Source organism: Erithacus rubecula, assembly GCF_903797595.1.
Source record: "Erithacus rubecula genome assembly, chromosome: 2".
NCBI classification, from domain to species: domain Eukaryota; kingdom Metazoa; phylum Chordata; class Aves; order Passeriformes; family Muscicapidae; genus Erithacus; species Erithacus rubecula.
The window spans coordinates 10,663,761-10,686,554 of record NC_136685.1 but is presented as its reverse complement, the minus strand read 5'-3'; the positions used below and the strand labels follow the sequence as shown (position 1 = coordinate 10,686,554).

Below are 22,794 nucleotides of genomic sequence, written 5' to 3'. Positions count from 1 at the left end.
GAAAATCATTTTGATAATCAAAATATTAAAATGAAAGCTTTCTTGTGAGGATTTATGTGAAAACTAAAAGTATTTGATAAATCAAGTAAGACTCTGTTCACAAATGAAATATGGACAAAAACTAAATCTTAATTCTATATTCAATTATTTTGAAAATAAACTCTTTCACCAAGGAGAATGAATGACTGGCTTCCCAAGGCTCAAGAATATCAGAGGGGAGTGCTTCCTTGAAATATACTGAAGTCAAAACCTCAAGGAGCTGCCCAGCTTGTGCATTAGTTACTCAACCTAGAATTATTCTTAATACATCACAAAATAATGGTGAGTTAAATCTGTCTAATCATAACTGGGATACTTCAAAACACTAAGAGGGTATTTGATTATTGGTAATATCATATATACAGCACAGATGCTGCTAAAAATGATTGGAAGGTGTTTCAGGACTGAAGTCTGTTCAGTACAGGAAGAATCAGTACAACGCATTTCTGCACCTTCAGACATAGCATAAGTACTAAAAACACACATAAACACACAGTGAATCAGTAAGAAAACTCTTCTTTCCCCTCTCTTTTCCATCCTACCTGAACTGTTTTAGACAGTAAAGATGACTTACTGGATTATTTCTTCTCTGTTTCCATGGTGACTGCTTTCTAAATTTATCTTCTCTCTCAAGCGATTCATTTCTGCATCAAGGCTTTTAACAGTTCTGCTGACCTCGATGCGCTCTGAGAAGATTTGCCTTGCTTTTGCCATTTTTTCCTAAAAGAATGTTTGAAACTCAAATAATTGCCATTTTTTTCAAAAATCTGTTTAATCTTCACGGCAAATATTTTATGCTACAGAAAATCACGAACTCCAAGCAAGAACAATATTTTTGTTCTTTCTGTTTTCATTACAGCAAACTCAGTTAAGAATTTTATTGACAACATTTATACATGGGCAGTTATTTCAGTGCCAAGAATTGTATCCAAGATTTTTAATATAACCACAGTTATTTAGCTAATGCAGATAAATAAGGAACCAAAATCACCATATTTAAATAGGGCAGTCTTCCAAAAGTCCTTGTGCATGTGATTTCAGAGTTAGTTAATAAAGCTTGATTAGGTAAGTCTTGAAAAGAACAGATATTGGGCCTGTACAAGGAAAAACCTACCATCCAAGAAATCAAAACAATATTACTCGATTTAACTTAAGCTGAAAATTTTAAGTAATTTTAATCTTCTCACTGCAAAAGATGGAAGAAATGGTCCTAGATGGATGAACCCTAATTTATCTGTCAAGACAGAAATGGTGTTCTGTCAGGAAAAAAAAGAGGCTTCGATTCACTTACACAAAACTACTTTACTAGCTTTACATAGTCAGCATAGGACATAGCTGAGAAAACACCAGTGTAGCTGAGTATATGAATACAAGTGGAATTATTTATATTAAATATTAGAAGAATCATGACCATCTGACTTCAAAAGATGGAAAAAAAAAACCCCACCACACGTACCTCTAATTCCTTTGCTTTGGAAACTAGTAAATCTTTGTGCTTATTTATGCAAGCCTCGTGTTCTCTCTGTTTGTCTTCATAGTGCTGCAAATGGCGTTTACTGTTTTCCACTTCTGACTCAGCCTGGTTTAATTCAGCCTGTTAGGAACAAATCACACACAATGTGAGCTGTTTGGGGTAGATTCCTGAGAATCTCTATGGTGTTTACTGACTTCTCAGAGGTTGTTCTATCTTATTTTTCTTTCAGCAACACTACTTCTAGAGTATGGGAGCTTTAACAACAGCTTATGGGAAAGTCTGTGTTTAATTCTGACAAGGAATAAATACATGCAGTGATTCTGGGAATTATATCTTGAGCTGTTTTCATCTTACAAAAAGCTCTGCTTTCTCCCAAAGCTCAAATAACTGCATTTATTTTTTACACTACATTCAATCTGGAACTTCTGATGCCTGTATGACATCAGCCAGAACTGATTTCTGTGTGAAAATTCACTGTCCTGCTACATCTGTCATATAAAATCATAGAATCATAGCACAGTTAAGCTTGGAATAAACCTTTAAGAACATTAAGTACAATCATCAACCCGAAACCACCACCATATACACCACTAAACCACATCCTCCAGTACAACTGCCATATATTTTTTGAATGCTTCCAGGGATAGTGATTCCACTACTTGCCTAGGAAGTTTGTTCCAATAGTTTGCAATCCTTTCCATGAAATTTTTTCACCTATATCTAAATTGAATGTCCCCTGGTCCAATTTGAAGCCATTTCCTCTCCTGTCACTTGTTATCCAGGAGAAGAGACTGAACCCCAGCTCACTACAACCTCTTTCCAGGTGGTTGTAGGGGACTGCTAAGGTCCCCCCTGAGACTCCTTTTCCCAGGCTACACAGCCCCAGCTCCCTCAGCTGCTCATCACAGAAATTGTGCTCCGGACCCTTCATCAGCAATCTAATACTATATAAGTACTGATACTGTTGAAGTGATATATCTTTCCAGAGAAGCAAACATGTATCAAGAATGACATAAATAAGGACATAATTTTTTTCCTCACCCCTGCCAACTTAGATGGCTTATCTTAACAAAAATAAAAAACGCCAAACCAAGAAAATAAAAACAAGATACAACTCAAAAACAACAGAACAAACAAGAAAACCATCACCAGCAATAACAGATGCTCTTACTTCTTTCCAGTCCTATCTTAAAACTACAACTTTCTATAAATCAACGATTCATTAAACAACTTAACAACACATGTGATTTAAAACCTTTTCAAGAATTTCAGTGGTTCCCTTGATTGTGTTCAGTACTCTATATAAATAACAAGCATACAGAGTGGTTCTTTTAAAATAGATAAAATCTCTAGAATTTCCATTTTAGATACATTAGAACTAACACGTTTCTCTGTTGCTTTGCTGCTGTTTCCTTACTCTTTCTGTTTGCTCTTTTAATTGGGGATGACTACACAGCAATTGTTTAAGTGAGACATGTAAGAGATTCCCACTATGAACTTTTAAGTTTTCTTCAGTTCATCCTTCTACAAGTTTACAGTACTATAAATGTCCTGAACTCTTATGTCTGTCTTCTATTTTCAAACTCTAAGTTCTTCTTGCCAAAGTGAGACTGCCTTCCTTTTGCCAATATCAAATTTTGCATGTCACCATTCTGCTATTTATCTTACATCTATTTCTCTGTCATTTCCAGGTGCCTGCTGTATTCTTGAATAATTAAAACTATATACTGGTATCTTCTGCAATTATGTAACTTCATAAAATAACAACAACTTCATATAGAACTTCAAATGCTATTTTGAGAAATGAACAGTTAGGAACACTCTGAGACAAGATTTCTTAGAAACAAACAAGAAAAACAACAAATGTGATACATGAGAAAGGAAAGTCAAATAAAATGCTTTTCCTGCCTTTTCACTCCATGACTAAAAATAACTGCAAATGAACTCTCATTAAACAAAAAACACTACAGCAACTACATGTAACAATCAACATCACCTTCAAAATATTGCCAAGCCTGTTTTCCAACATGTTCTAGATGGAATGCTCCATTTCCATCTTCTAGGTAGACTTTAAGTACATCAGGCAACAGCAAGTTCTTCTCTCCTGCCTCACCTCTTCTTAACCTCATTTACCTTGACACACAAATGGAATAAATAAAAAAAAACAATATAAAACTGTTACCTTAATTGGGCCAGCAATTTCTTCTACTTGATGAATTTTTTCTTTTACTTCTTCTAATTTTTTTTCAGCTGCTTGGAGACTATTTTTCAGTTCTTCCATTTTTCTACTTTGTAGCTGCATGTCTTGTTTTACAGATTCCATCCTACCCTTATTTTCTTCAGCTTCATCTTGCTGTCAAAAGGCATTGAAGTTAAGAATAACAAAAGGAGACACATTTTTAACTACTGTACCAGATTTTTACTATCAGTTTTAGGGTACAGTATTACATGAAGTACTCTATAACTCTACTAAGAATAGGAGCAGCTCAATGTAATTGTCACTAAAGCCAAATGAAGTAACTGACAGATCTTGTAGGAGACCACTAAACCAAACTGCAAAATAAAAGTGGAACCTCATATTAATGTGACTGAAAATTAAGATGATTTGGGAGTTGTGATAAAAAGACTGAAAAGAACAAGGCAACTTCCCTCTGGATTTGTGGCCAATATACATCCAATATACAAAGCAATGCAGGAAGAGTAAGTGGATTGTTGTTGTCTCCTAGAAAATAACATCATTCCTCATGAATTACCATCATAAACACTTTCTGATTCAAAAAGACAAATATTGCAAAACCTGGAAAAATTTAAATCACCAAAAATAAATAAAATCACTCAATTTACAGAAATGTAACAAGTGTTACATTCTTCACTATCCAATTCTGTTTATTTCAAAACACTGCCAGCATCAAATAACATTATTCATATGCTAAATAGACACAATTGGATAATATATTCTTACTAATACATGGATGTCTGCTGACTGGTGTTCTTCCATGTTTTCAAGATCTGCTATCTCTGCATTTGTTGTTCTTACTTTTACCTAAGAAGAAAAAAAAAACAAACATGTTCTCAAGCTTAACTAAAGAGAAAAATTCACATTTGTTCATTTAAGTCATCACAGGAAAGACAATACTTGTATTTTTTTAGTTTCATTAGTGACTAACAAGAGACACAACTCTTCACACCCACCTGTGGAATTCATTTTCATGAGATATGACTTGTTCCAAAAGTTGTGCACTTTAATTCATGAAGTTATCATATTACTACTCAGTATGACAACTGAATAAAATATTTTTTTTTCCTCTAAGTATTTATCTTCAGCATTTCAGAATACATGCCAAGTTTTTTTGCTGCTTCTTACTCATCAGTTACTGAATATAACGTTATGTAATACATATTAGCTTACACTGCCTACCTGGAGCACCACTGTCCACCACAAATATATATCCTACCTAGAAGCACCAGAGACCACAGAAAGGAGGCTAAAAGCTTTAAAGTTATCTATAAAGAAACCAAAATTAAGAGAACTTAAAGAAGAAATATTCAGAATATCAAGATGGGTTAACAATATACTGGAAGAGCAAGAAGATAAACAAGATTCTGGGAATGAAGAGGTAAGGCGCAAAAGAAATAAAGGAGGGAGAAGCATTACATGATGCAAGTGTCTTCTCTGTGCAACAACTTACCACTAGAGTAAAAAAAAATAGTAGAAATTTGTAAGAATTAGCACAAGGGGAGGGAAAGATACAAACAGAAACAACAGCATATGCTAGGATTGATGTGGCCTCTCTCATTCTGTCCTCAATTATAAAAGCAAACTACAAAAATAAAAAAAAAAAAGAAAGCAAACAATAAAAGTAACGATAAAAATTAAAAACCATCAGGCACTCCAAATATATTGCAGAAGTCAAAGTGAAATAGGGAAAGACTGGGGAGTTTCTAAAAACTAACATTGTACCCATTTCTACCTGTAGCTGTTTTTGGTGTCGCCGATGACCACAGAGCTGATCTTCATTCTGCCTGATCTCATTTTCAATGGAATGCAAGCGTTGCTGAGAGGCTGCCAACTGTGCCCTTTTGTTTTCAATTTCTTTATCCAAGTGACTTTATGAACAAAGAGATATTGAGATGTTACATACTACACAGATATTATTTGTGACACACATAAAGAAATACACAAATAAAAATTACATGTATGAAGCAAAATTGGTAATGGAATGTCTGTAACACTTTGAAAGTTAAGATAATCTTTGAAATTCATTATATACTGACATGGACAAACTACAGTTAACTGATGTATTTAAAACTTTTGAGATAATAGAAATAAATTTCAACATTCCATTCAGTATATACTATCAGCTATTAATATTAAAATTACCTAATATGTCTCTAATATAATCTGAGCTTCAAAATGGAAGAATTTAATTGACACAAATTTCCTTAGTGACAGTTCAAGTTTGCAATCTTTGAAGTACATTTTGCTTTTTCAACTACCATTTTGAAAGCAATGAGAGAAAAAAACCCTAAAAATATAAAAGGTGAGGGAATTCTCAGATATCTACCATGAAGGAAGTCAAAAGTCTGACGAAACACAGATGCAAAGTTTGAAACCAGTAGGAGGATGTGTGCTAACAGCTTTGGTTTGAATAGTCAGGCCTCCCTTGCAGTAATCTATGACAGCACTGTTCAAGTATTTTTTTAAGGAACAGCTTTGACTCCATACTCTTTTTGACCAAGCATAATAGAGAAGGTAGCTAGATTTCCTGGAGTACTGTGCACAGAAAATCCCTGCTTCGTAGGTAAGATCTATATGTAACAAGCTGGAAGATAACTAGATACAATGGAAGTTTGTCCCTAGCACAGAAAGTCACTGAAATTAAGAGATTTTCTAGAATTCTCAAAAAAGAAGTGTAAATCTCAGAAAGAAAGTGGAATGGCTAGAGAGTAGTATACATGCAAATAGACAAATACACAATTCCACTCTTCTTGCCAGCAAGTGCACTTTCTACAAACATGTTACAAGATGCTAACCTGATTTCTGCTTCAACATCTTGACTTAGGAACTTGGGTCTGACAAAATTGGAAGAGTAATACCGTCGTTCAAATACTTGATCACCTTCAGCAGTGAAAGCTTCTCTACAGTTTTTGGGGGGCCGATTGCACTGCATTACCTCCCGAGCCCTACGGCTATCCTGAAAAACAGAACCAGCAGAAAAGCAAACATAATCAAAGAGAAGAATTTAAAAGTTCTCTAGATGTTTTCACCCAGAAATAATTTCAATTCATAATGAAAATAAATACAGTATTGAAAGAATGTGAAAATTATCTGTTATGTCAAGAAATTACTTTTCTTAGTTGAGTAAGACATTTATGTTCTCAAGTACCCACTAAATTTAATTGGTCATTCATTTGTGAATTCACAGTCTAATCAGTCCCTTATAATTTGCCTTGGGGGGAAAAAATCACTAAGTAGAAGGTCACTGTGCACAGATACATTCAACTGTCAAAAGTAAAGAGAGGAAACAAGCTTCCAAAGCAAGGTATGAAGGACATCAAACAATATTCAATTAAAATTCAGGGAAATATGTTGGTAAAAAACTCTAACACTGACAGTGCCAGACTAAGGGCTCACAAGCACCTTTGTCCCAGGCACCCATATTATCCATTCCAATGCATCCATTTTCCCACAGAATACTACTTTCAGATCCAGTTGAAATTGTTCAGGTAGGGCTTAAAGATAACAATGTTATGAAAATCACGGGTTAGTTCAGGCAGAAGGGGGAAGAACAATCCCAACACTCCTGCTATGAGAAAAGCCTACAGAGTTCAGCTATTTACATAACCTACTCAGTGACAGCCATGCTTGATAAACAGCCAGCTCTGCTTTGGACAGAGCATGAACTGCCTCTTTCCAGTAAGAATGTCAGAGGATAAACTGGGACAAGAGATTTTGGAGAAAAATAAAATTCACAAAAAGTAAGGATCATTAGTTCTGCTTACTTAGAGAATACCCTTTCTCTAAATAAAAAAGCATACACCTTATTTTTATCTTTGAACATTTTACCTGCAATCTTATCTGCAGGAGCTGGTATCTTCAGTACTAACAGAAAATCAAAAATCAATTAACATTAGAAATCAGATAGTGTCAGAAAACTTAGCTACCAGCTTCTAGGTACAACTGGTGAGGGTGGGTTGCAAATTTTGGTAACTCCCAGACTACCCAAAACTGGCACATCCTGAACCCACCAATGAACAGAGAGACATGAGACAGAGCCAGCAGTTAGGAGGCTGATTACACACACATGGATTACTTAGGCTGGGAAACCACACCACTCAGAGGCCCAGAAAGGTAGTGGCAAACAATCCAGAAACAAACAGGGAAGGTCCTGAAACACATGGGGTAGAGAAGAGGGCAAAACTTCCTCTACCTTTTATCCATTACAGACACTACCAGTGAAGGTGTCATAAATGCTCCACATGTTTCTTTACAGATCATCAGAAAGCATAAAGCCTTACTTTAATCAGCAGCACTGTTTCTACATTCCTCATATCGATCAAACAATTGGCAACCACTGGATTATCTATTTCCAATGCTGTCAGAACTGATGGGAATTCTGGATGATGAACAGCTCTGAAGAAAAAAAAAACACCATTCATAAAACTCACATGAGATTCTTCAACAAAAAAAAATTTACAAATAGTGCTTTTCAACTTTCAAGGCTAAGCAATAAAATTTAAAACACACTTACCTCTGACTAGTATCATAAATTCTATTCTGAAATTTATTTACAATTATTTGAGGTCTATGTCCACGTGTGTAAAATTTTGACATCATAAACTGGAGAGTTCTTTCATCGCTATGATTATCACAGCAAAATGCCTGAAGCAGGCCTTTCAAACAGGATTCGATAGCCAAGATCAGCTCAGGATCTTTTGGATGAATCAAAGCACCTAAATAAATGTAAGAAGCAAGGCTTTAGGTTCTATGTTCTAGAACAAAACATTCAGTAGAGCATTTTTACCACTCAAGGTCCTGGTTTGTTGCATTGCAGGTTTTTTAAGAGTCTAAAATCAACCTTTCTTATAGGTAGAAAAAAAAATTAAGAGATTGATTAAAAAGACTCTACAACAGATCTCAGAACACAAACACAGAACTTCTCTGCTTAGAGACACCTACACATAGCTGGAGGCCTATCTTTTCTTCCATTAGGGTACCAATTTTATGGCAGCTTAGCAGAAATGAATCAAGGCAAAGACAGCTTATCAACAATTGAATGCTTTAAGGATGAAGGCAGTAGAACAACTATACTGCAAATTAAACAAACGTGAAAATTTCCATTATATCACCTGTCTTCAGTAGCATGTTTACACATCCTTACCCTGCAGTAAATGCCATGATTTTACATCCAGAATATGCTGAAACCTTTCCTCCCATTCACAAACTGAAAATATCAGCTTTGTCAGAGCTGGACAGAAGACAAACAAAAGCCACCTTCCCAAGAAAATCTCAGTTGGGTCTGTCTGACTTGGTCCATGCAAAACATCTCAAGTTTGACAAACCCACAAGTCAGCCACTGAACATTTTGAACAAAATCTGTCCAATATCTGGACAGTGCTATCCACTGAGGAACAAGCAGTCAAAGAATAGTTCTCTGATGCTTTGAGAGTGTGGGGGAGTTGGAGGGATGCACTGAAAGTTTACCATTGTAAAACATCTCAACAAAAACAGCTGGAAAGTGAGGAAAGCCAGTAGTTGTTAGTGAGTGCATGACAGAAGCAAAAGATAATCTACCAGGATAAAACATTTAGTCCATGAAGTCCAGAAAAAAAGATATATCTGAAGCTCCTTAAAGAACAAAGTTTTCTAAAAGACTACTACTTATATTACAAGCCATACAAAAATATCCCATGAGAAAATATGTTTCAGCAATTATTCTTACCTAAAGGTCCAAGAGGTTTCTTCCTAAAGCGTCCTTGTTTATGGGCTGCTTCAACTGCTTCAAGAAATGCTGGTACATGTGGTCCAAATCTTTTCAAAGTGTTTGTTTTACTATCTTTCAAATCTCTCAGCTGTTTCTGCTGGGCATCTAGTGCTTGTTGCACTTCACTGCTTTCTCTCCTAAGATAACAGACTTTTTTTTCAGTCGTTGTAGAGCCCAAAGTGCACTAATACAATTATAAAGCCTTGTTTTTAAATTACTAATAGCATTGTGCATCAAGATGTCAGTAGTTCAATGCAAAGCTAGGTACACACATACAATAATATTTACATAGTTTCAAGAAAACAAGAAAAAAAAACAAGAGAAAATTACTACTTTGCAACAGTTCTACAAGGCTTTTTTATTTCTAACAAATTATAATAATTTTATTTTATTTCTAATTATATGCTTCAATTTCACTGCCTTCAAAGATCTTCAACAAAACACAGAGTAAGCATTGGTTAAAATAATTTATAAGAGGAATTTAAACTAATACACCAAGAACAATTCTCAAATCCTTTATGACAATAATTGACATTTCTGTAATCCCCTCCAGTAAGCATTCAGGTTTTCAAATCAAAGCCAGAGTGTTTTGTTTTTTCTGTCTTGAATATGGGCTAAATTAGTATTTGAACCACTTTACCTCAAAGCCTCTGTGAATCTGCCTTAACTACAGAAGCAGCAATTACTCTTAAGTGTATCTATTCTCTTATAACGTGAAAAAGAAACTGGAGATTGATGTCTCAGGGATCACAGGTATATAAGAAAGGATACAGAAAGGAAGGGATTCTTCCTAATTTGAAAGTGGTGAACAATTACATTCAAAAAGCATAACTTACCTCAGTCTAGAATGTTCTTCCCTACACTTAGATATAGCCTGCTGAAACTGATCCACCTGCTGACCAAGCATTATTTCTTCATCATGGAATGCCTTTAACTGTTCCCTTAGGTATTCAATTCTCTTCTGTCTTTCCAATTTCTCAGGCTCTGAAACCTTATTAGCACTAGAAAAGAACATACATCCATATTTTAAAACCATACTGATGATGTACAAATGAAATTAATTTTATTACTTGTAGCATACAGAAGATTTACTCATCAGTTACATTTAAGATTCTGCAAACTTGCAAGAGCTATACAGCAATAATGCCAGTTTTAATATTTTTTTAAATTTCTAATTACATATAACACCCCCAGTTACATTCCTATTGCATTTAGTTTAAGACATATTTGTTTTGCGGTATCATGGAAGCTAGGGAATGTCTATTATCACCAATACCAAACCAGAAAAAACCCCAAAACAAACAAAAATGCTAACAAATAATCAAGCAAACAAAAAAAAAAAGACCAAAAAACCCCAAAACAAACAAAAATGCTAACAAATAAACAAACAAACAAACAAAAGACACTTTTGCTACCCAATTGCCTCTTCTTTTGACATTCTAGTCAAAATCCTGGTATGTAAAGAAGCAGGATTAGAAATAATCAGGTATTTAACTGCACCCTGCTAAAGACTAAATAAATATTTTCTATTATGGCAGGTTTTCTCAGTGATCAGAAAAGCTCACTTCTTTCCCACCTATATCTTAATAGACATACACTATAACCACATATCTGCATTTACCAGCTTTTCAGTTCTTCAATTCGTTTACGCAGCTGCTCGCTGTCTTTTTCCAGACGCTTTAACTCCGTTCTGGAACGATTATAAACAATCTATCAAGGAAATGGGATACAGTCGTTTAAGAAATAGAAGAAATAATTTCTGAAAGAACTACAGCTTTTAGTAACTACACCAAACCAGACAAACACCACTTGATTTTCAAAAATTACATCCATTTATTTATTTTGATCTAAGCTTAACACTGTTTAGTAACTATGCAAAAACATACATGCCAGGGCCCCCGAACAGACACCACGGGCCAGGCAGGCAGGAAATTGTACCTGCTCTAAACTCCACTATGGACTCAAGAAGTCTAGACACAGGTGTAGAATTACAGATGAGTAGAGCATGTTTAAAGCTTTAAATTGGTATGAACTTTGAAAGGGCTTTTTTTTTTTTTTTGCCTACCTCAGTTTCATTGACTGCTTTTCTTTTTGCCTGCACTTCAGCCTTCAAAGAAATACACTGAGGATGAAGAGCTTGTGCTTCTTCACTTACTGTTATCAATTTGTCTTGTATTGCTTTGTACTTTTTTTCTGCTTCATTCACTTTTACCTTTGTTGAAAAAACAACAAAACAAGTAGTAATGAAACAAAATTTTCTTCAAAACCTCTTTATGTTACAAGACAAATATCTCTCAAAAGGATCTATCTGACACATCTCAATTGTTTGAGTTTTGTTGGGTTTAAAAAAATAAAGCAAGTCATTGTCACTATGGATATGCTAGGATGAAAATTCATAAATGTTCATTTTCAGGAAATCAACAGACTACCAATTCTGTGATGCAGACAGCAACCTTTCATTCTGTCTCAAGGTTTACTCAAACACAGGACTCTTACTTACTTTGAGCAGCCTGATCCAGTGCAAGGTGCCCCTGCCTATGGCAGGGGGATGGAACTGGATGATCTTTAAGGTCTCTTCCCACCCAAACTATTCTGTGACTCTAGAATCGAAATACTGATGTCTGTTTCTCTGCACAACATGTGTCTCAAAAGTGAATGACAAAGTTGTTCTTCCTTGCTGCCTACAAGAAGTCCTAAGAACCATCCCAAAACTTCCAGAGGTGTCCTGAAATCACTGATCTGTTCTAAAGATAATTATACCCAAGAAAACCTTCACAACAGATCTCTGACTTGGGGGTCACTACAGCTAGAGTGGTAACTGGTTTAGACCATATACATACCTGACATTCTTCTACCTTCTGAAGGAGCTCTGTATTTCCTTCTTCAGCTCTGATGCCTTCTTTGAGCAGCTCTATTTCCTTTTCTGTCTCACTCACCTAAAGAGAAGCCTATATTAGCATATCCACAGCAGACTGGGAATGAAGCACATTTCACATGAACAAACATATTTTAGCAAGACATTTACCACTGCCCAGGCCATCTGATGTTTCAAATCTTTGAGATGATTTTGCATGTCATTCACAAATGCAATGCTTTTGTAAATTTCCTTCTTCTCCAAATATAGCTGCTTAAGTTCTTCAAGACGCTTAAAAAAGAAAACAGGGGTTCAATCATGACTACAAAAAGCTGTGATAAAACATAAAGTTTTGGAAAAATTGGGGTTTTTTGAAATTTAATGTCACTGAGACCTAATAAAACCAAACCTATGCAGTTTAACTCCTGTACTTCTTTCACTGGTCAGATCTATCCTAATAATTACTTTAACTTTTACATACCTCTTCCCCTTGTTCTATCTGAACGTGGGTATTTTTTCTAGTTTTCCTAATAAATGAATAATCTTCTTTCATTTGTTCCAGCTGAGTTGCCTTCATAAAAAACTGAAAAGGAATAAAAAGATGCAGATATGAGATCAGCACTTTATCTTCAATAATTACAACAGAAAGACCATTCATCCCAACATCCCTGCATGTTGAATGATACCCAAAGTAAAAAAAACTGGTCAGGTTGTGATGGTGCTTCACACACAATTTCTACTTCCTCCTCAGGCTGCAATGTGATATTTGAAATGTTTGTGAGGCCTGGCCTTGATGAACAGAAGCTGGGCTCAGCTCCTCTTGAGTTTATCAGAAACACACTCTGCTCCCAGGAACTAATACTGCCTGACAAGCTCCTCTTTCTAATGAAGAGCCTTTGAAGCTTGTCTTTCTTGCCTGACTAACAACCCAAATGGAACAACATTTTTGTTGCTGAACTTTCTATGAAAGTTACAGACCTGAATTGTGGTCAGGATGAAAAATTACTGTGACTAAAGCCCACTCACTTGTGAGCTAGAAACAATGGGTCTCAAGTGAGACCCACTGAGCTCTCCTGGACCACAGTGGGAAAACTCTCAAGTTTACTTGGAGGACTGCTGCCAAAAGCTGAGAGCCTGGGCTGATACCCCCACTCCTCAGGGATCAACCTCCACTCACTGAGAAGATCAAAAGGCATTTGAAATGAGTTCTTCTCTGAGTTCAAGGGGAATTTTCCACAGGAATACAACTTGCACATACTCTTTAGGTCTGTTTAGATACCAGTGTGCATATGGTATAGCAACTGCATTATATATGTTTCTTATGATTCTGAAGTATCTATATTAGTAAGAAAATTAGGCCTGAGAGTGAGTTGCCATAGTGCTATTGTAAATTCTAATCTTCTGTTAAATTATTTAAATCAGGCTATTAATTAAGTACTGTTAAGTTAAAGTACTGTCAAAACCTTTAGGCCCAAACTGGGGTCAGAGATAAGTTTGGCAACAGGGTCCATTCTGAACCCTGTGACTTAATGGGAAGGTTTCCCTTACTCCTTTTTAGCCTCACCTTTTCCCCATTCCAACCTCCATGTAGATAATTTTTGGTTGATTTTGGTTTTAGATTGATAGATTTTGGGTTTTAGTTCAATTTTTCTCTTGTGCATCTACATAAGTGGGAGAGTGAACCTTGCCAACAAACTTAGATACACTTTCACTTTAATATTAAATCTGCTTTTGCTGGTACCTGTGCCAGTGGTTCTTTGGGGGACTTAAAACACTTATTTCTGACAGGGGTATTTCTGAATAATGGAAGTGCCCTAAAATTTAAAATTATTCATCTCTTTAGAGAGAATAATCTTCAAAAATATTGTTTGTGCAAGTGGGTAATTGATGCAAACAGACAGGGCACTGGCTCTGGTTGGGATGGAGGTAAGTTTCTTTACAGCAACTGTTACAGTGTTTTATTTTAGATGTGTGACCCAAACAATACTGACTACACACTCGTATCTTAACTATTGCACTGAAGCCTCCTGTTCCTCACTCTGCCCTCTCAGTGAACAGACCAGCAGGTGTACAAGAAGCTGGGGAGGGATACAACCAGACACATGATCTCAAGCAGCCAAAGAGATATGCTACCTCAGAAAATGTCACTGTGATGGTTTAGCCCCATCCACTCATTCACTTTCCCCTGGGGTGTGATAGGGAAGAGAACCAGAAAAGTAAAAGCAAAACAACACAAATAAAGATAAAAACTGTTTAATAAAGCAAAAGCTGCACACACAAGCCAAGCAAAACAAGGAATTCATTCACCACTTCCTGGGGCAGGCAAGTACTCGGCCACTCCCAGGAAAACAGGGCTCCATCATTCCTAACAGTGACTTGGGAAGACAAATACATCTTTCAAAACATCCTCCAATTCCTTCTTCTTCCCCCAGCTCTATATGCTGAACATGATGCTATACGGTCTGGGATATCCCTTTTGTCACGTGGGGTCATCTGTCCTGGATGTGACCCCTCCCAGCTCCTTGTGCACCCCCAGCCTCCTGGCAGGTGGGGTGGAAAAGGAAAAAGCCTTGACTCTGTCTAAGCCCTGCTCAGCATCTACAGAAACAGCAGCAATGAAAACATCTCCACATTATCAATGCTGTTTTCAGCTCAAATCCACAATCCAGCCCTATACAAGCTGCCATGAAGAAAAATAACTCTAACCCACTCCAAACCAGCAGAGTCATGCTTGGCAATAAAAACAGATCTGAGGTTTAAGGGGATTAGCCATCTTTTGCTTGGGCACTGCTTGGGCCTCAGTCTACCAACAGGAGATGATGAGCAAGTGCCTTAGCATCTCTTATTTTACTTTCTCTCTCCTTCCAGCTTTCCCTTCAGTTATTATAGAAATTTCATCTCATCCCTCTATTTTTTTTTTTACTTTTACTCTTCATTTCCCATTTTCCCATCCCAAGCTTGGGAGCAGCACAGAACAGAAGTGAGCAAGTTGTTGTATGGTATTTAGCTACTTACCTGAGTTAGCCCAAAACAGGTTATTAAAATTATGGAATTTTATTTTTTTACCAAATGATCTAAAAATCTGCAATCAGTAATTTAATGTTTTATGACTATGCTAAATTGTTTTTCTTACCTTGTACTTGTCACCTTCATTTTTAGTCTGTAAAAACTGTTTACTCATCTCTTGGGTTAAAACAGACACAGGATTATCTATCTGCAAAAATAAAGAATTTTTGTTTTATTTTAATTGCAAGTTACCATGCAACTGCAAATCCATGAAAGTGAGCACCCTTTTCCAGTCTTGCAACTTAGTAATAAGCTAAGGTTCAGAAATCAAGCTTGCTAATCCTCTCACATCTTCAAAAAAAACAACACATAACAAACAAAACTAATAACAAACAGAAAACTAAAAAATCCAACTACATCAAGTACAAAACAGAACCACAACAAGGACAACTAAGGAACTGCTTCCAAGAGGCTACATGACTTCTCTAAAAACAGTACCTGTAAGTTCCATTTATTTAACAAAATCAGCATTAGAAATTCTTGTTGTATCAAAGTACTGCAATAAATGCAATGAATTGACTCGTATATTCTTACAGACGTTGCCACAAAATAAAATCAATACATACTAACAGATTTCTATTATTTGAAATTCTAAGTGTGTTGAATATTTTAAACTTCATATGCACTATCTGATCTTTTATTAATCACTTAGACAGCAAAATCACATTCAAATTTCTGAAAAAGCAAGAACTGAAATATCAGCAGAAAAAAAACTCTTCAGATACAAAAGAAACCTACATATGTCAAGGCTTTTACCAACAGAACACATGACTCAGCTCACAGATGACAGCAAATACTTATCTGTCTGGGACAGAATGCTATTCTGCACTGCATGAGGTATATATTTCAATTTTCCTTTTGCTGATGAATTTGATCTTTAAATAACATGGAAGAGGTGAAACTCTCTCCTTTAAGGAATGATACATTTCTTTTTAATTGAAGAATTATAATCTCATATACCATTGTCTTCTTAAATTGCACAGAATTTAAACACTACAACAACTACCTGTATATTAAAGTGATCCAGCATTCCTATGAGTTCATCTTTCTTTGAAGAAATTACGGTCCCTAGTGGTAAAAAAAGAAAGGAAAAATATCAATAGGTACAATCAACAGGTACAGTCTTTCGTCCATAGTAGAAAATGTAAAAAATGAGATCAATCTTTTTGTAACACAGACTTAGTCCTAAATGAGAAACATTCACTAGTGTTTTTTTATTATTTTTATTTTTTCAATGTATTTGCATTTGCACAGAAAGACTTCTAGTTGAAGTTCTTCTCTGTGACATAATTTAGATAAATCAGCAAATTTAATAAAACCTCCAAAAAGACTAAAAACTATGCTCAGCCTCATCACAAAAGCAGATTTTTGTAAAAACAAACACATAAGGCAACACCTGACACACTAAATAATAAGTATCAATAAATTCATAATGCTTTTGACATGCTAAAATATTCTTAGTTTGGGATAAAAATTTGACATTGTCAACATCTTTGAATGATTATATGAAAAAAGAAACATCATCCTTTACTAACATCAAGGCAATTCAAAGCCATTAATTAGTTTAGAGAAATGCTAAGACGGAGAAGAAAGCAAACTACCACCAACCAGATTTGCTTTTCAGTTTGCAAGTTCTGCTTCCATCCTGATTGATGCGTTGGTTCACAGTAATAGAGGTTCCATACAGTTCGGGTTTAAATGCATCTCTTCCTTGGTTCCGCAAAGTTATGGAAATATCTGCAGAACTAAAAAAAAAAAACAACAACAAAAACCCCAAAATCATAAAAAAGACAACTGAAATTAATCTCAAATCTAAAAACAACAACAAAAGATCAAAACATTTTAATTTTTCACACAAATTGTCATGTGTCCTACAGGTCACAGCTGCATAGTCATAGTCAGTCATAGTACCAATCAGAAGAACATGTACTGATTTGGTTTGAGCCATAACAGCATTAGAGACATTGCTGGTTTAAAACCCAGAAGGAAAAGTACAACCACTCAAGCCACCCCCCTTCCTCCACTCCCTTCCCATAGCAGAGGAAACAATAGTAGAGATTATAAAACAGAATCACAATTTACTGCAAAATCACAAACCCACAATATTAATAAGAGTGTACAAAACAGTGTTTTACCCACACTAGAGTATTCATCACCAAACAAAAATGCTTCCCCAGGACAGAGCCTGGCAGGGCTTCGTGCTGAGCCACATGGTGCACGAGAAAACAAAGGCACTATGGCAGGGATGCTCATGGATTAACTATCCCCTTCCCCAGCCCGACAGCAACAGAAAAACAGGGACAAGACAAAACCTGGGGAGACCTGACAGGGCTCTGAAACAGGGCAGGGAACCCTTTTGCTGGCCCTGACTCGGTGCTTGTGGCCCTGGTGCTGCAGGGGCTCTCACAGCTCGGCTCCGCTCCTGCCGCTCCTTTTCCTCCCTTGCCTTTTTCTCCGAGCGGCACCTGGGGCTTGCGGCGCTGTCTTTCAGCACCAAACCAGAAAAGCCGTGGCTCGGAGAAGAGGAAAGGGGCTGTGCCTTGGGGTGATTTTGTGATGGTGCTCCATTCCTGATTGTCTGCTTTAAGCCCAGAAGTTGCTGCTGGGGCTTTTAGGTGGGTTCAGAGGAGGAGCGGGAGCTTTTGGGGGCTCCTCTGCGTTCAGACTCACTCCCAGCCTGCTGGGTGGAGGGCAGTGCTTACTTTGTGGTTTAGCTAACTCCACTTTTTAGTACCTTAAGCAAGAAGTATCCTTTTACCCCCCTACCCGCCTTTACCCGGGACAGCAGCAGCAACCCTTCTGCACGTAGGTAGTTTTTTGGTTTTTTTTCTTGAGCTGTTTCAGCTTGGTTTTGGTTTGAGATCAGACCATTGCTGAGACTGGCAGTGGGAGCCACTCCAGCCAGCCCAAAACCTTGGGCAAAGATGAATCAACAAGAGAAAGGACACCAAAATCCAGCAGCTTCATCCACAGCTTCATCTGCTGTGAGGAGGGGACCAACATTAGAGGTTCAACAGGTTCCCATCTGTTTTGCCCAAGCTGCTGCATGAACTTTTTCCTCTTTCCTGAGACAATAGCCAGAGGCCATTTTGTCCCCCCTCTGCCACGTGGCCAGCCTGTTTATTTCTTCCCCTGGCATTCCGAGGTTTTTTTTTGTTCTGCTGTGTGTGAGGGGGGTAAGGTTCTGAAAGTTCAATATCTAGCTTTTGTTCTGCTGTGTGTGAGGGGGGTAAGGTTCTGAAAGTTCAATATCTAGCATTTACTCAATTCTTTTTTCATACCATGCGGGCACTTGGTTAGTTAATACACAGGGTTTTTTTCACTTTCACCCACTTGTATTCATTTTCTCATTGGCAAAAGGGATGACTGAAGCCATTCTCTTTAGAGGATACACTCATTCCAGAGTGTTTTCTCCGAAATCTGTCCTAAACCAAAACAGACTGCCAGTGGCAGAGAGAGGCCAAGTGTGCTGGGCTGACCCTGAAACATACACACCCCCTCCCATGCACCTGGCAAAAGCAAAAGCTGCTTTTGGCCCCAGTTTCCTTGTGCTGACACTGTGGCCTTGCCATGATGTGGGTGGTTTGGAATCAAACACTGCCAGAAACTCCAGCCCTCTTCTCCATAACCATGGCAGACACATTGCTGCCATCGCTGACTGCTTGCACCTCCTATGCTCCACCTACATAGTGAACCAAAAGCAAATATTTGTGAGAGAAGATTTCTTCCATCTTCCCATCTGAGTACCCTCATTTTACACTGCAGAATTAAGCAGCTTTTTGGTAGTTCTCTTTTTTTTCAAATTGGCTTCTGTATAAAACTGTTATCTGGCTTCTATGGCCTAACCAAAGTCATTTATAGCAGAATGCTTAAGGCATTCTTCTAGAAAAGATGAGATGTGATTTCTGTTCCAAATTCCTATTTCCTATTTCTCAGGTGAGTGCTGAAACATTAACTTAATACACCTAAGTCAAGTACTACCAATAATTTTATGCTTAAGCCCCTCTGAAAGGAAAAGGCTGGGACTCTGAATAACATGTAAATATAAACTCTTAAATCTATCCTTTTATTGGTTTCCCAAAACACGTTATACCCATTCTCACAGAGGGCATGAATCCACTTCTTGCATGTTTTGTGTCAAGGTCTTTATATTGTATATTCATTCACATCATCAGAAAGATTGAAAAATAATTAACCTCACTGCTTGCAAATCAATGTTGCCTATGAATTTTTCCAGTGAACTCCCTTTTTCTGTAGGATATTCAATTACAGAGTGGAAGCAATACACAAGAGCAGGGAATAGAGAGAATATATGTTAGCTAGTTCAGTGTCCCAGTTTCAGGTAGCACAAAGTAAACTTTCTTGCCAATACTGTGAGGGACAGAGCCCAGAGCCATGTGACAGTTGTTATCTTATGTCCCATACATCAACCCTGGGGGCACAGCTTCAGCTGGAAGAGAACACAAAGTGCAACTGCCATCCTTCTGTGACCCTCTGTTCCAGGGAAAGCACACAGAGAGTGAAGCAGTGAGGTGGCTCCAGTCCTGCCGTGGGGTTGCAGTGTCTTTGTTTTTCTTCTCTTGGGCTTGAGAAGGGAGTGTGGGTGTGGATGATTTGTCCACCATTGTTCCTTTTTTTCATAACACAGGCACAGACACTTCCATTTGCCATTTCTGTCTTTGTCTCAGGAGATGCATGACTTGGGCTGTGGTGCAGTTGTTGAGTCAAACTTAGTGAACATTTTTGCTTGTAATTACCCTGATATATACACTGTTGTTATTAGTATTGTTGCTGTTAGTGTTTCTTTTCCTTATCTTGTTGATAGCTTCTTTCAGCACGTTTGCATTTCAACCTGTAATCTCTACCTTTATCCCTTTCTCACTGGAGGGGAGAGACCAGCTGTTTGGAGTTTAATTTCCAGTTGATTTCAAATTACAACATCAGAAATATATACTAGTGATAAAACTTCTGATGTTTTTTGTTTTCAAGGTTTGGGGTTTTTTGCGGGGGAAGAGTGTTGTTTAAATATAGTCTCTTCAGTGTTATGCTTTTTATTCAAGTCTGGTGGATCCCATAAGATGAAGAAAATCAGTGAAAACAGAAAACTCATAAGCTAACCTCAATGACAATTGCCAAATTACATATGCAACTTTAAGATTAAAGTTTTACTTACGTCTCTCCTTTTTGAATAAACATTTTTAATGAGGAACCTCTGTTAGTTGCAGTGGCTTTTCCACCAAGTCCAACAATTAGTGCTGTTAATACAGAGCTTTTCCCACCTGTAATTGAAGCATTGAATTTGCTTTAAAGAGAAGATATTGTAACTTCTACTCCACCCATATTATATTTTTGACTTCTTATATATTCATGAATTAGAAGTCCAAATTCTGTCCTTATTGAGCATATAAAATAAAAATAATGCTAATAAAGTATCTGCCATTTTCAAGGTTTTCCCTAAAAAAACCCAACATGCTGAGCCAAACTTCTGTTACTTCTATTCAGCAATTTGCATTCAACATGTCGTAAGTCAGAAGGAAGGAATCACCCCTTTCTTAAAAGCATAATGAAAACACAAAAGAAATCAAATACACATTACCATTTATCTAACTACCTGAAAGGTTTTAAAGCTCTCTTTCAAGAATTATATTTAATTTTTTTAATTCTTTCTTGAGAAGAAGCGAGCTCATATAAATAGGTATCATTTTCTTTTCCTATAATAGTTTCTATGTGCCCCATACTGTCCTGGGCTAGCTGGGATAGAGTTCCTTTTCTACCTAGTAGCTTCTACAGTGCTGTTTCTGGGGTTCAGCATGAGAATAATGCTAATAACATGATCATGCTTTTGTCATTTCTAAGTAGCAAAGTCAGGGACTCTTCAGTGTCTCATGCTCTGCCAGTGAGGAGGTGCACAAGGCAGGAGGGAGCCTGGCCAGGAGAACTGACCCAAACCAGCCAAAGGGATATTCCATACAGTAGAATGTCAAGCCCACTGCATAAACTGGGGGATGCTGTCCAGGAGCCACTGACTGCTGCTCAGGTATGGGCTGGTTGTGAGCAACTGTATTATGCATAATTTGTTTATCTTGGGTTCTATTCCTCTCTTTCTTTCTGCTTTTCATAACAATAATTATTATATTCTATTTTGATTATTAAGCTGCTCTTACCCCAAACTACTGGTTTTACCTATTTCCAATTCTCCTTCCCATCCCACTGGGGTACATGGGAAAGTGAGTGAGTAGCTGCTTGGTATTTAGTTGCCAAAAGTTGTCATTGATTAAATTACAACAGTCATTCTAGCACCCAATGTGTGGCTCAAAAGGGTTGATATAACCGAGCAGAGTATGTTAAATATGCTGTAAGCATTCATGATATTAGTTTAATAGCTGTGGACCACAATGCTGATTTATTTGCTTTCAGAGTCATGCTGGTTCTCAGAGCTGCATTATGTAACACCTTCCTCACACATGTGCTCCCTGCTTTGGTGTTTTTCACCTTTGGGGCCTGGCCTAAGGCTATCCTTTGGAAGGGCTCTGTAATGATGGCAGATAAGATAAGAAATGCTAAATGACAGGACACTTGAGGGACCTGCTGGCCCTGACACTCCCACCATCCTCACCCCTGGGCTGCACTCCTTCTAGCAGCAGCTGCCCACAGTTACACCTTTCACCCTGCAGAGCACACACCTTCCCTTCCTCCAGGCTAACTGCAACTCATTTGGAAAATTTTGGATGTCCTTGGGCAGCTGAAACCATCAGGAAGCAGGTTATTACTGAATGTGCTTCAGATCTAGTTCAGCATTTTTCAACTATCAGCAGTATTTCAAACCCTCATTACAATCACTGTGGCTCCTCCAAACTCAGTGATGGGCACTGCAGGCACATGGACAATTACTGTGCATTTAATAATAAACATATAAGTACATTTAGTTTAAATAAAATTTATGCATTATTTAGATATTAAAATAATTACATTCACATTTTCTTTAAGACCTAATTCACCAGCCTCTAACACACTGTGTGGTACCTCATTTCTAAAGTGAATCCCTTTCCATGCCTGAAAGATGGCTAGCAATTCTTTTTCAAGTAACAACTACATCTTCTACATATTAACAGAAGTGTTCTTTGATAAAGACTCTATGCAAATAATACTTACTTCCATTGGTTCCAACAACGAAATTGAGATTTGATCCAAACTGAAAAGGCCCCAGGTTTGAATGGCACATGAAATTCTTCAGCTGGATACTTTCTATTATCCCAACTTCACCATCAGGCTAAAGAATGAACAATTAAAACTCAAGTTATGTCAGCATTTAAATGAGATTAACTTTATATATTTTAAGTGCAATGAGAATTAAAATGACAATGATATAAAACACT

General features: G+C 37.1%; 1 protein-coding gene across 3 annotated transcripts in view; it reads right to left on the bottom strand.

The window, feature by feature from the left end:
* SMC6 (structural maintenance of chromosomes 6) overlaps positions 1 to 22,794 on the bottom strand; it is a 32,361-nt gene that overhangs the window by 6,395 nt on the left and 3,172 nt on the right. For all 3 annotated transcript variants that reach the window (XM_079298112.1, XM_079298111.1, XM_079298110.1), the window contains exons 3-22: positions 22,571 to 22,688; positions 20,592 to 20,697; positions 17,027 to 17,163; positions 16,425 to 16,486; positions 15,486 to 15,566; positions 12,834 to 12,935; positions 12,524 to 12,643; positions 12,339 to 12,434; positions 11,564 to 11,710; positions 11,120 to 11,208; positions 10,335 to 10,499; positions 9,457 to 9,635; positions 8,266 to 8,467; positions 8,033 to 8,147; positions 6,548 to 6,708; positions 5,485 to 5,620; positions 4,476 to 4,556; positions 3,696 to 3,866; positions 1,496 to 1,633; positions 614 to 759 (exon numbers count right to left, since the gene is read on the bottom strand). In XM_079298112.1, the coding sequence (XP_079154238.1) occupies positions 614 to 759; positions 1,496 to 1,633; positions 3,696 to 3,866; positions 4,476 to 4,556; positions 5,485 to 5,620; positions 6,548 to 6,708; positions 8,033 to 8,147; positions 8,266 to 8,467; positions 9,457 to 9,635; positions 10,335 to 10,499; positions 11,120 to 11,208; positions 11,564 to 11,710; positions 12,339 to 12,434; positions 12,524 to 12,643; positions 12,834 to 12,935; positions 15,486 to 15,566; positions 16,425 to 16,486; positions 17,027 to 17,163; positions 20,592 to 20,697; positions 22,571 to 22,688 (2,552 nt within the window). The remainder of the gene's footprint in view (positions 1 to 613; positions 760 to 1,495; positions 1,634 to 3,695; positions 3,867 to 4,475; positions 4,557 to 5,484; positions 5,621 to 6,547; positions 6,709 to 8,032; positions 8,148 to 8,265; positions 8,468 to 9,456; positions 9,636 to 10,334; positions 10,500 to 11,119; positions 11,209 to 11,563; positions 11,711 to 12,338; positions 12,435 to 12,523; positions 12,644 to 12,833; positions 12,936 to 15,485; positions 15,567 to 16,424; positions 16,487 to 17,026; positions 17,164 to 20,591; positions 20,698 to 22,570; positions 22,689 to 22,794) is intronic.